Source organism: Condylura cristata, unplaced genomic scaffold (genome assembly GCF_000260355.1).
Source record: "Condylura cristata isolate star-nosed mole 26May11 unplaced genomic scaffold, ConCri1.0 scaffold00009, whole genome shotgun sequence".
Lineage (NCBI taxonomy): Eukaryota > Metazoa > Chordata > Mammalia > Eulipotyphla > Talpidae > Condylura > Condylura cristata.
Window position 1 is genome coordinate 43,465,095 of NW_004567110.1, and position 12,218 is coordinate 43,477,312.

Consider the following 12,218-nt stretch of genomic DNA (forward strand, 5'->3'; position numbering starts at 1 on the left):
GCGGGTCAGGAGAGGTCTGCCACACCATGTGGATCTCCTCTGGGGCAGGCGGGAATCGAACTCATGCAGAAGTGGTTTAAGCGTCTTAGTGCAGTGCTTTAACCCGCTGCGCCACCAGGGAGGGCCAGGCCTGCCTTTTAATAGCCCCATTTTATCTTATCTCTTCAAAGACACTATTTCTGTGCATCTACAAGATTGGAATGATCCCAAGATTAACATCTGCACAAGGATGACATGCAAATAGTGTTCCATCTTTTTGAAATACTTATCCAAAGAGGGGGAAATGATGCTATCTCCAAATGTAGTCACATTCTGAAGTATTAGATACTAGAAATTAAGTTTGTGACGTTTGAAAGAACACAGTTCAGTCCATAACATTTTCCTTTTCTTTTACAGGTCAGTTTGCTGAAAATGAAACCAATGAAGTCAATTTTAGAGAGATCCCTTCACATGTGCTATCAAAAGTATGCATGTATTTTACCTACAAGGTTCGCTACACTAACAGCTCCACCGAGATTCCTGAATTCCCAATTGCACCTGAAATTGCACTGGAACTGCTGATGGCTGCGAACTTCCTAGATTGTTAAATAAAATAAATTATAATAAACTGTTAACTTTTTTTCAGTATTTAATACCTGTAGTTCAGTTAGTAATTTTTTCATATATAGCATGTTGCCTATGTGCAGTTGAACTTTAAAGTTCATTGAAAAGCAGATTATCTTCTGTTCTTTTGCATAGCAATCAGAGTTGAGATTTGTTTGCTACATCAACAAATTCAGGACATTTTCACAAATTGAGATATTAAACAAATATGCCAATTCATAGGAGATTTTGCCTTATCCTTTGGATGTGGTTTTTAAAGTTAGAGCAGTGGTGATACAGTAAATGCTGAAAATTAAGCATCCACGAACATGTTCTACAGGTAAATAATGGGGCAATGTATTTTTATGTTTTTAGTGTTTTTTTTAAAAACCTGATCTTATAGCTGTCATTAGCATCACTAGTTATGCAAATAATTGCATTATAAACTTGTTTATAACTTAGCCAAAACATTGATTTTTTATAACTGTCAAAGACATAGAGTTAGTATTTCTTATGTGTCTTTTGATAAACTGCAGTATTGTTTAAATGTATCTTTTGTTTAATGCTACAACTTAAGAATTTTATTTAAAAGCAGTTTTGGAAAATTACAAGGTACAGTTTTGGAGTAGTGACTTTTTAAACTGTAGCCAGATGGTCAAAGGTCTAATATGCCTTTGATTTCCTGTGCATTGTGCATTTTGGCCAACCCAAAGTACATACCTTCAGCTACTTTAAAGCTTCTTTTGCAATATCCATTCTTCTTACATAGTCTTTGTGATTCCATTTATTATTTGAATTTGTTTGAAAAAACTCACTATGAATTTTATCCAGGTCTTAAAAGCTAGACGTTTCTGAACTATCCTAGTCTTCCTCCATCCAAATAAAATATGTATGAAAAACATGCGGAGACATGCAGTGTAAATCTTACAATACCCTTTGATACATAGTATGTAGATTATCTTCTATTATTTAAAATGTGTCCTGATAAATATGACACCCATAGTCTCTGTGTCTTATACTGAAATCAAACTTAGAAGGATGTCAAATTACTTTTTATACTAAGCTAAAAGGATTTTGAAAAACTTAACATCTTTGCTTAGGCATAGGAAAAGAAGTACTGAAATTGGGTTTATTGTCTCTGAGGTCAAACAATGCTGTCATTATAGGGTCTATAAAACTTAAGTCTTCAACTTAGTTCTTCTAGACTGGTTCAATATGACCAGTTTTTCTGGAAACTGAAAAAACCATAAACAACAAAGACCTAGAAAAATAATTTTGCATCCTAAAAGACCCAACTACTTTCTGATTCACTGAAAGCATTCAAATATAAATGTAACTTGCATATATTTTAGTAAATTCTTGAGACATACTGGCACATATTTTAGTATAGAAGATTATCAAGTACAAGAACTATATTCTATCGTAACAGATTATGCCAATTATAAACCTAAATGATGATCTTAAAAGGTCAAGGTGATAGCTAGAAATAAAAGTTTAATTTTGACCAATTTAGTGGGTTACTTTATGTGTTAGGTCCAGAAGTAACCTTATGTTTAAAACATTGAAGTAGAACTGAAATGAAGATTAGGAAAAACTGTATATCTTGCAAATGGTACTTGCATGTTAATAAAGGCTCTATTGACCGAAAGGTTTGATGAACACGGTGTTTGATCTTTTTAGCCTTAATTTTCTCTTTTTCTGAGGATTCCTGAAACTTTGATTCAGAGCATCTTGTCATGATTGAATAGTGGAAATTTTTAGTTGGTGAGATTTAACAGTTTTCTGACACTTGATAACTTCAAATAATGTGCAACTCTCCCCACCCTACCGTTCCCCAACCCTCCCACTGCCACAAAAAACTTGTTTTATTTAGTTAATCTATTTTTGTATTGTTTTGGGATTTTTTTATTGCCAAAGTATTGCTTTGTTTTATAAAACTTTTCCTTAAAAATGAGTGGCACCCTCAGCTTCCTCATATACTTGAACTGAATGTTGTTCAAGTTGATTTATTTTTGAATCGCCAGCTTATATTATGAGGATACAGGTAGACTGTGCTCAACGACATGAAACTGTTTTGAATAATAGCTTGTAATGACTTTCCCAGAGGTGATAGTTTATTCACCAGCTATAACCTGAACACCTATTAAATACCAGACATTCTGCTTTCTCTCAAGACTTTTATCCTTAAGAACTTCAGCCTGAGCAAGTTAAGAAATTTAAAATTGAAGTTTTATACTAGGACTTAATCTCAGTGTTTTTCTGACTTTCAAACAAAAACTTTTTCTGAAGGTAGAAAGTTGTAAAAGATAGCCTACTACTTACCCTCTTAAAATACTAAGTATAATAATTGAAAGTGCTGATTTTCACATTGTCTATCAAAATTATGAATGAGTCATTCTTATTTGTAGGAATCCTGAGTGTTCTATGGCTTAAAATTTCTCAAAAGCTTTTTAAAAATTACCTTTGTTCTCATATGACTTGGGTTTACGTTTTTACTCCTCCATAAGTGCATGTTTTACTCACCACCTTGCCAGTTGCCTATCTACTTTCCCCATTTCTTCAGGTGACCAGTAAATATTTTCAGAGTCCAAGATTTGTTTTTGCTGTATTTTGCCAGTGTGTATGTTTTGGTGGTTTATAATCCACAGATGAGTAAAATCACGCCAGTATCTGTTCGCTTTCTGACTCAGATTACGTAATGTAATCTTGAGGTTCATCCATTTTGTTCCAAATACCACTTTCATCTTTTCATATTATAGTTTATATACTTGGGGGATAAATACCTAGCAGGTATTACTGGGTCATAATGGAATTTATACTTTTATTAAATCTGTATTTTACACTGCACCAGTTTGCATTCCCACCACCAATAGATAGGTTCCTTTCCTCCACATCCTCAGCAACATTTGTTTCCATTTGATACTAGACCATTCTCACAGGAGTGAGATGATAGGTTTTTGATAATAAATGGTGTTGAGGTTTCATGTCTGTAGGCCATCTGAATATATTCTGGAAAATGTCTATGCCCATTTTTTTATTGCGTTGCCTTTTTGAATTGTATAAGTACTTGTATATTTCAGAAACTAACCTCTTGTCAGCTGTGTGTAGTGTACAAGTTTTTTCCTTGCAGTTTGCTTTCTTTTTTAGTGATAGTTTATTTTTGAAACACTAAAACTAGTTTAATGTAGCCCAGTTTTTTGGGGTTTGCTTTTGTTTCACTTGCCTTTGCAGTTGCATCCTCTAATATAACTTTTCAGAAGATAATCATGAAGTGTATCATCTGTATCATCTGTGCTTTGAGTATTTTATGGTTTCAGACCTATGTCCAGAGTTTTATCTGGGAAGTATTAATCTAGTTTTGTTTATTTGTTTTTTGTTTTTTTTTTTTTTACATGAAGCAATCTGTTTCCCAGTGCCATGTACTAAAGAGGTATTATATTCTCCATTGTCTCCATTCATAGCTCTGTTGTCAAAGATTAATACCCAAACTTACGTAGCTTTATCTCTGGGCTATCTGTTCTATTCCTTGTGTCTTAAGTGTCTGTTTTTGTTCCTGTGCCATCCAGTTTTGACTAGTGTTGCTGTCTAGTTTAAAGACAAGTCCATTTTTTAAATTTTCTCTCAGGGTTGTTTTTGGTATTTTGTGGTTCCATCCAAATTTTATAATTGTTTATTCAATTTCCTTGATAAAAGTCATTGGAATTTTGATATGTTGGTTATTTTCTATTTTTTAGGTTGCTTATCTTTTCGTACAACTATAAACATAGAAGTCTGTCCGCTTTTGCAAAGTCTTGTTGACCTTTAAATGCAATTTACTATTAACAAATTCAAGTTATGCTATCAGAAATACATTTCCCAGACATGTTATAGATCCATAGAACTATATAACCTTAGTGTGAATCATTTTGCTATGTAGCAATTCAAAATTTGCTAGGTAGAAATATACTGAGAAATACGAAATTCCTGTTAAAAATTGAGTTTAATCCTAGTCATTCCTACCTATATAGGAGAAATTTCATACAACTTAACAAAGTTTGTATGTATCCAGTCTTAGCAGTACTAAGTTGAGCTGATGAATATATGTAAGCTGCTTAAAACATACTAAGTCTGGTAATCAGTAGATGCTATCGACTATATGTATGGTGTTTTGTTTGTAATACATAAAGTAAAATATAATTTTAGGCCAGTCATTTTTGTCCCAAGATTTTGATTTATTAGGCTAGACTCTTAAATATTACATTTAATATTTTAGTGGTTTAAACTAATATTTATTAGTGTAGAACTATTTTGGCAGATTGGAGCATTAACCTAGAGGTTAGGAAGCCTGAAGTCTTAAGATAAATTAAGGATGTGTTTCTTACTGCTTACTACATTAAGTTTTAGCTTAGTTAACTATTGATTTTTTTTTAAGATTTATTTATTTATGCATACAGAATAGGCCAGAGATTGGGGGGAGGGAGGGTGAAAGTCTTCACCAGAGAGTGAGAGCAGAGCAGGCAGATGTACTAAAATACATTGCTAAGGGGAGCAGTAGGCAGGTCAGGAGAGGTCTGCCCACACCATGTGGGTCACCTCCCTGGCCGGGGATCAAACTCATGCTGCAGTATCTGCTGTAGCATCATAGTGCTGTGCTTTAGCCTATTGTGCTACCAAAGAGGGCCCTAACTATTGATATTAAAAGGAAATTTCTGTGCTGCTTTCTTATCAGTATATACAATGTCAGGTCAATCTGAAACTCATTAATATTGTGGAATACTCAGATTCCTTCACATTGCCTAATTGGTCTCCTGACCTCTAAATTTTTTTTAAATTGGAAATATTTTTAAGTTGTCTTTAAGCAAAATTTGTGCTCTCAATTAATCATTAAGTTCTATGCTTGTAATTTAAAACTGTCAGATAAGACACAGGTGCCTCAGAAGTGTTTTCCCCCCTATAATACTGTATGCTTATAGTCACTTTTAATATAGATTGTTATGTAAGTACATAGTGAGTTCTTTATGGTAGAATCTGTTGCTTTGTTTAGAGCAGTGTGCATGAAGCTTAACATAAGAAAAGTTTTAGTTTATTAACTTTATTCCATCAGTTAATAGGAACTGTTTTTCTTTAAATATGTTACAATGCCACTAGCTATTCTGATCCAGACCTGAATAAAGGTTAGTGACCAGAGTAGATCAGGAGAAACATGACTAAAAGAATTAAAGTAGATTTTTCTGTACTCTACAACCTGACTCAGGTAACATGACTTGTCTCAAAACCAAATTTTAGAAAGTAGTTGCATCTAACTTGTAAACTCAAGTGGATTTTACAAAATACTGTCTTGTAATGCAAAGTATCATCTCTGCGTAAAGCAAGTGTAGATATTAGCATTGTGCTTCTATTTGTATTTTTATTAATACTGTTATTGCAATATATTGAAAGATAGTTTTCCTCTCATAGGTAAGGGGGTACCTACCTGATAAAGTATCACCCATCCTTAAATACTGAAGGTACTCGTCAATGAAAACTATGGCTAAAGAATCTATGAAGCTACATTGACTGGTAGAATGACCAGCTGTTGACCTTTTATGGTTGGTAGAATGATAGCAATAAGAGTAGTAAACACTTTGTTCCCACTTAGTCCTCAGCTTAGGAGAGACTCCAGGGTGGTTTAAAAACAGACTGATGGTTGCAGGGAGAGCATCAGAAGCCTTGATACAGGGAGAATGTCAGCATTCTTGAGGTCTCAAAGGCCACTGGACTCCAGAGGCTGCTTGAGCTTGATAGCCTTTTGCCCAGCCAACCTAGGAGCTGACCAGTTACTAGTTAAGATGGTTGGATGCTGGTAAGCGGCATCCTGGTCTGTTCTAGTCAAACACTAAAAGTATAAGATTTGAGAACTCCCCAGGATATTTCCCTGGTGGTGTTTGTACATTTTGACGACCATCACCCAACTCCCAAACTATAACCGCCTCTTCAACTCCTCCCTCTTAAACTGATTTAATCGTTGAGTTAGGGGTTTTTAGATTGTACATGTAAATGAAATATATTATTCAGCCTTTTTTTGTCTGAAACTTAACATGTCCTCAAATTCCAATTATGTTACTGCAAATGGCTTTTTTATGACTGAGTAGTACATATATATACACACACGTATATGTCACAAATTATCCACTCATCTATCAGTGAACACTATATCTTGGGTATTGTAAATAATGCTGTTAAAAAATGGGATGCAGAGTCTCTCTTAACAGAGATATCATTTATATGGCCAAAGCCTGCCCCTGTCTATATTTCTGCCACAGTGCACATGCATTCTTTTTTCTCTACATACATCCTCACTAGTATTTGTTACCTGTGGTCTTCTTTCTTTCTTTCTTTCTTTTTAGCCATTTTTGATGATAGCTATTTAGCAAGTGGGTCACAATATCACATGGTTTGGGGATTTTGTTGTTTCCCCCCCCCCTTTGTTTTTAGAAGGAAGAAGTAGGGTAGTGTTGTAGGGAAGAATCAAGGTATAGGCCAGAGCAGTGGTGAAAGAATTCACTGAGACAGTGTAGAACAACAAAGGCTGATTTATTGAAGTACACTGCTAAGAGAAGCAATGGGGGAGATAGGAGAGTTCTAATAAGCTGTTCATGGTTTTGATTTGCACTTCTCTAGTGATTAGCGACATTATAAACCTTTTCCTGGACCTATTGGTTATTTGAACATCAGTGGAAATAAGTATTCAGGTCCTTTGCCCATTTTTTAATTGATTTTCTGTGTTTTTGCTATTGTGTAAGTTTTTTATTGTTTTATCAGATATTCAACTTGCAAATATTTTTGCCTTTTCATTTTGTTGGTTTATTTTGCTGCACAAAAATTTTCAGTGTGATGTCCTACTACTGGATTTTGATTACAACATGAATCAGTGTGGTATTTTACACAATATTTCAAAAGTGGAAGTCTGCCAGGGGTGAGCTGAACTGAATATTCTTGGTTTGTCAACTGAATGTTCTTAGTGATTCTCCCATTGTGTGACTTTCTGTAAGAAGAGGAACTAAGAATCCCATGACAGAAAACAAAGCAAGGAGATCCTTTACTTGCCACATGGGAGCCAAGGTGGGAACTCCTGATCTGGAATTTTGGATCCCAACTAATGATGGAAAGACCTGAATAAATTTATAGTGAGGTACCTGACCACTGCAGCTGTGTCTAGGGATTGGTGGAATAATAAAGTGTTGTCAGTGGTTTCCACTGCCCAGTAGACTTCCTGTCAATTTTCTAAAGTCTATTTCCCCAAACTCATGTCCATCCTGTGAGCATTCCTTAGCCCCTCTGCCCTACCCAGTATTCTTGCAGTTATTTTTTCAAATCAGATAGCCAGAATTTAGCTGAATACTAAATTTAAATATTTTTTTAAGTAGTCAACAAAATGTGGTATTTTCATTTTCTGTGTTACATGTGCTTGTAATCTTGGAATCAGCTAACTCCTGTATCTCTTCCATGTCAGTATCAGGTCAAATGGGATAACCTATAGATTCCATATCCATAATATTTCTAGCACTGGTGTTTTATTTCCACACCAACTATCATTACCCTATTCATACTCTCATTACCTATTGCCTACACTGTTGTTGAAGCATTGTAAAACTATTGCTATAATAGCACTAGGCTTAGTGATTTTTTTTTTAAGATTTATTTTCACATATGCATACAAGAACTGGGGTATAAACCAGAGGTTCTGGGGGCGGAAGTATTCACCAGAGACAGTGGGGAGCACAACAGGCAGATCTATTGAAATAGACTGCTTGGGGAGCAGTGGGGAGATAGAAGAGAGGTCTGGCCAGGGATCAAACTCATGCAGCAGTGGCTGGTGATAGCTTAATAGCACTGAGACTTTAATAACCCCTATGCTACCAGGAGGACCCCACTTAGTGATATTTTAAAAACATGTTAGCCTATTTAGAAAATTAGCATGTCCTTTATTTCAATTTTACTTGTCAGTACAAATTCCAAACAGTTAAATCTCTAAGTATGTCTTCCTGTAGACAAGCATTGAAAAGTAACATGCATAGGAAAGTACTAAATGTTAAGCATGCAATTCAATTTTTCAGAGTACAACAACCACTATCCAGATCAACAAATAGTATATGATAGTTATAAGCATCCTTTAGAGCTAGTCACCTCCCTAGTCACTGTTCCCACAAAAGGTAATCACCTCGCCATAGTTTTTCACAATTTCATCATAACCCTTTGCACCACCAGGGTGGGGCCCTCACAGGGTCACTTTTTTTTTTTTTTTAAAGATTTATTTATTTGTGCATACAGAACTGGGGTACAGGCCAGAGGCTCAGGGGCGGTGAGAGGCTTCACCAGAGACAGAGTGGGGAACAGAACAGGCAGATCGACGAAGTACACTGCTGAGGGGAGCAGCGGGCCGGTCAGGAGAGGTCTGCCACACCATGTGGTCACCTCCAGGGCAGGCGGGAATTGAACTCATGCAGAAGCGGCTTTAGATTCTCAGTGCTGTGCTTTAACCCGCTGCGCCACCAGGGAGGGCCGTTTTTCACAATTTTAAACGTGGTAGAAGACATGCCTGGCTTCCCCCCGCCCCCAGCACCGTTTATGAGATTCATTTGTGCTTTATTTAGAAGTCTATTCTCATTGCTGTGAAGTATTCCCATTTGTATATGTGAGAGAAGAGAATGTTAGGTTCTTTGCAATATTGAACTGCTGTATATGATGCTGCTCCGAACTTCTTTGCACATGGCTTTTGATATCTATATATATTCATTTTGTATAAATACCCAGAAGTAAAACTGCACATTTTTGGAGAATGCATATGTTTGACTTTACAAGTTGCTGGCTAGCAGTTTCCCAATGTAGTTGTACTAGTCTGCACTCACAAGCAGTGTAGAAGAGTTCCACTTAACTCTACACCCTAACCAACAACATATTACTGACACTTAGCCACTATGGAGGTACTACATTTAGTTAACTATTTTCTTGTACAGTGATTGTAAAGGTTTTGGTTTGGAAATGTCTCATTTGCCCAGTTTTCTATTGAGTTGCCTCTTAGTTGCATATAAGATATCTGTATACTCTATACATGTATCTATTTGTGATATACATGAAAATACCATCCATCAGTCTGGTTGCCTTTCACTCAGATTTTTGTGAGCAAAAGTTCTTAATTTTGATATAATACAAATTATTTTCTTTATGGTTAGTACTGTGTGTTCTTTTAAAGAATTTTTTGCCTAACCCAAGGTCATGAGGCTATTCTCTTTATGTTTCCTTTGGGTAGGTTTGATTTCCTTTTCACATTCAGAAACAATCCATACAGAATTGTTACATATATATATATAGGTGGTGGTCAGGATTTATTTTTTTCTATATTGATGGCCCACTATCACTGACTGAAAAAGACAAGTCTTATTTCTTAATGCTACTGTGGAATTACCTTTCCTGTAAATCAAATTACTGTGTATGTGGCTGTTTCTGGGCTTTTGTGCTATTATGAACTAATGAGATGAAACCCATCTATCATGCCTCCATACTCCAATCAGAATCAGCATCTTGGGGAAGATATCATGATTTACTTCTAATACATCCAAAATAAATGGTTTCAAGGCTAACCACAAACTGAATTAAGTGTGTATTTTTAACACCCACCAGCAGCTAGCACAATTAATCTTTTGCCTCTCATTCAGTCATGTGGAATCCTGACTCAATTCTGGTTAAATCATGTATTTTAGAAACAACACTCCCATTAACCTAACTGACTGGAATGAATTTTGTTGTTCTCAATCTGATATCTAGTGGGTTTGGGGTAAATTTAGAGTGTCAGCTCAACTTGATCTCTTACTGTATACTTTATTGGTCTGACTTCTTATTTACACAAGGTCCTGATTCGAATCCAAATTTCTTACCAGTTATGCAAGCCTCCATCTTGACTTGGGCCAAAACACCATGCCTGTATCTCTTTCTAGGTATAGAACTTTCTCTCTCTCTCTGTCTCTCTCTCTCACACACACACACACACACAAGCTTTATCTTCAAAACTTGGCTCATGCAATATTGGGGCTCGTAAGTCTGAAATCTATAAGGTAGGGTGAGACTCACTGGGATAAGAGCAGGCTGAGGTAACTGCTGTAGGGACTTAACTTCTGTGGAGACAGCCTGTTTTCACCACATGTTGGTTTAGCTCACTGGCTGGGGATCGAACTCACACCTCAGAGGTGATAACATGATATTGCTGAGTATTAAACCCTGTGCTACCAGTGAGTCCTAAGTTGCTATCATTTGAAATTAACTATTATCCACAGTATTTGTCTATATATATGATCTCTCTGACTATGTGAAGTACATACTTGTATTCCATATGTGGAATTTGTAGTTTGTAGTTTCAAATGACCATTTGAAAGTTGCAGAAATGCTGATATTTCAGCCACAAATACTTCCATGTGTTTCCAAGGGCTAGGACTTTATATAACCATGACAATTTGAGTACCACAAGGTAATTTATAACTTTGATATAATAACATTTCCCCAATTGTCTAAGTTTTTAATCTAGCATTTATCAAAGTTATTTTCTGTCCTTTGACAGATATTTGCTCTAGAATAAACCTAAATAAACCTAGAACAATCACCTTTTTCTTTTGTTACACTGACATTTTTTAAGAAGTCTAGGCCAGCTGTTATACAATGTTTCAGTGTAAGTCTGCTACTTCATGATTAGATTCAGGTTAAAATTTTAGTAAAAGAATACTAAATAAATAAGTTCTGTACTTACTATCAAACCTCACAAAGAAGCACATAGTATCAGTTTGTCTCTCAAGCTTATTCAGTCTCAGAGTTAGGGAATGCCACTCTTGAACATGAGCACATTTGTTAACACCTTACTTCAGAACCTTATAATTGGGGTTGGGGGTGAGGGTATGGGTGTGGCTTATGGTGATTTCCTCACATAATACATATGCATCATCAACTGTTAACTCAATCTCCCACCCTCTCACCTCCCTAGAAGTTTCCAGATTGGGCTCCCAACCTGAGGACAGCTAGGGGCTTGTCAAGAGTTGCCTTAATACAATAAATGATGCTCCCATTATCCAAGGAATCCCAAGGTATTAGGGAGCTCTGTTTCAGAAGCAAGGGACTAAGATCAACTGTTAGTCCTGAACAAACCTCTGTCACTCTGGAGTTCAATAATCAGGGACAAAAGATCAAACATATGTCTCTTATTTTGCCCTCTATCTTTTCATTTTTTTAAAATTCCAGTCCTGTTTTTATTTAGATGCCATCAACTGTGCATTTATTTCATTAAAAAAAAAAATAGAGGAGTCTCCCTGGTGCAGCAAGGGCTTAAGTCTCAGCACTATAAAGCAATCCACAGACATTGCAACACAAGTTCGCTCCCCTGCCGGGGAGGTGACCCACATAGCACCACAGACCACTCCCGTCTTGCCTGCTGCTCCCCTCAGCAGTGTATTTCAGTGAATCTGCCTGTTCTCCCCACTCTGTCTCTGGTGAATCCTCTCACCCCCACAACTGGTGAGCCCTGTCCAATTTGGCCCAACACACTGCCCGTGAGGCGCCATATTAGACAAAAAGTGTTAGACCTTTACTAACGATTATCTCATAATTTCCTAAAGGGAGAAGGACAAGGGCATAAA

At 36.2% G+C, this 12,218-nt stretch overlaps 1 protein-coding gene across 1 annotated transcript in view; it reads left to right on the forward strand.

The window, feature by feature from the left end:
- TCEB1 (transcription elongation factor B (SIII), polypeptide 1 (15kDa, elongin C)) overlaps positions 1-2,237 on the forward strand; it is a 19,129-nt gene extending 16,892 nt beyond the window's left edge. The window contains exon 4 of the mRNA XM_004679793.2: positions 397-2,237. Coding sequence (XP_004679850.1) covers positions 397-587 — 191 coding nt within the window. The 3' untranslated portion in view covers positions 588-2,237. The remainder of the gene's footprint in view (positions 1-396) is intronic.
- The last annotated feature ends 9,981 nt before the right edge of the window (positions 2,238-12,218 follow it).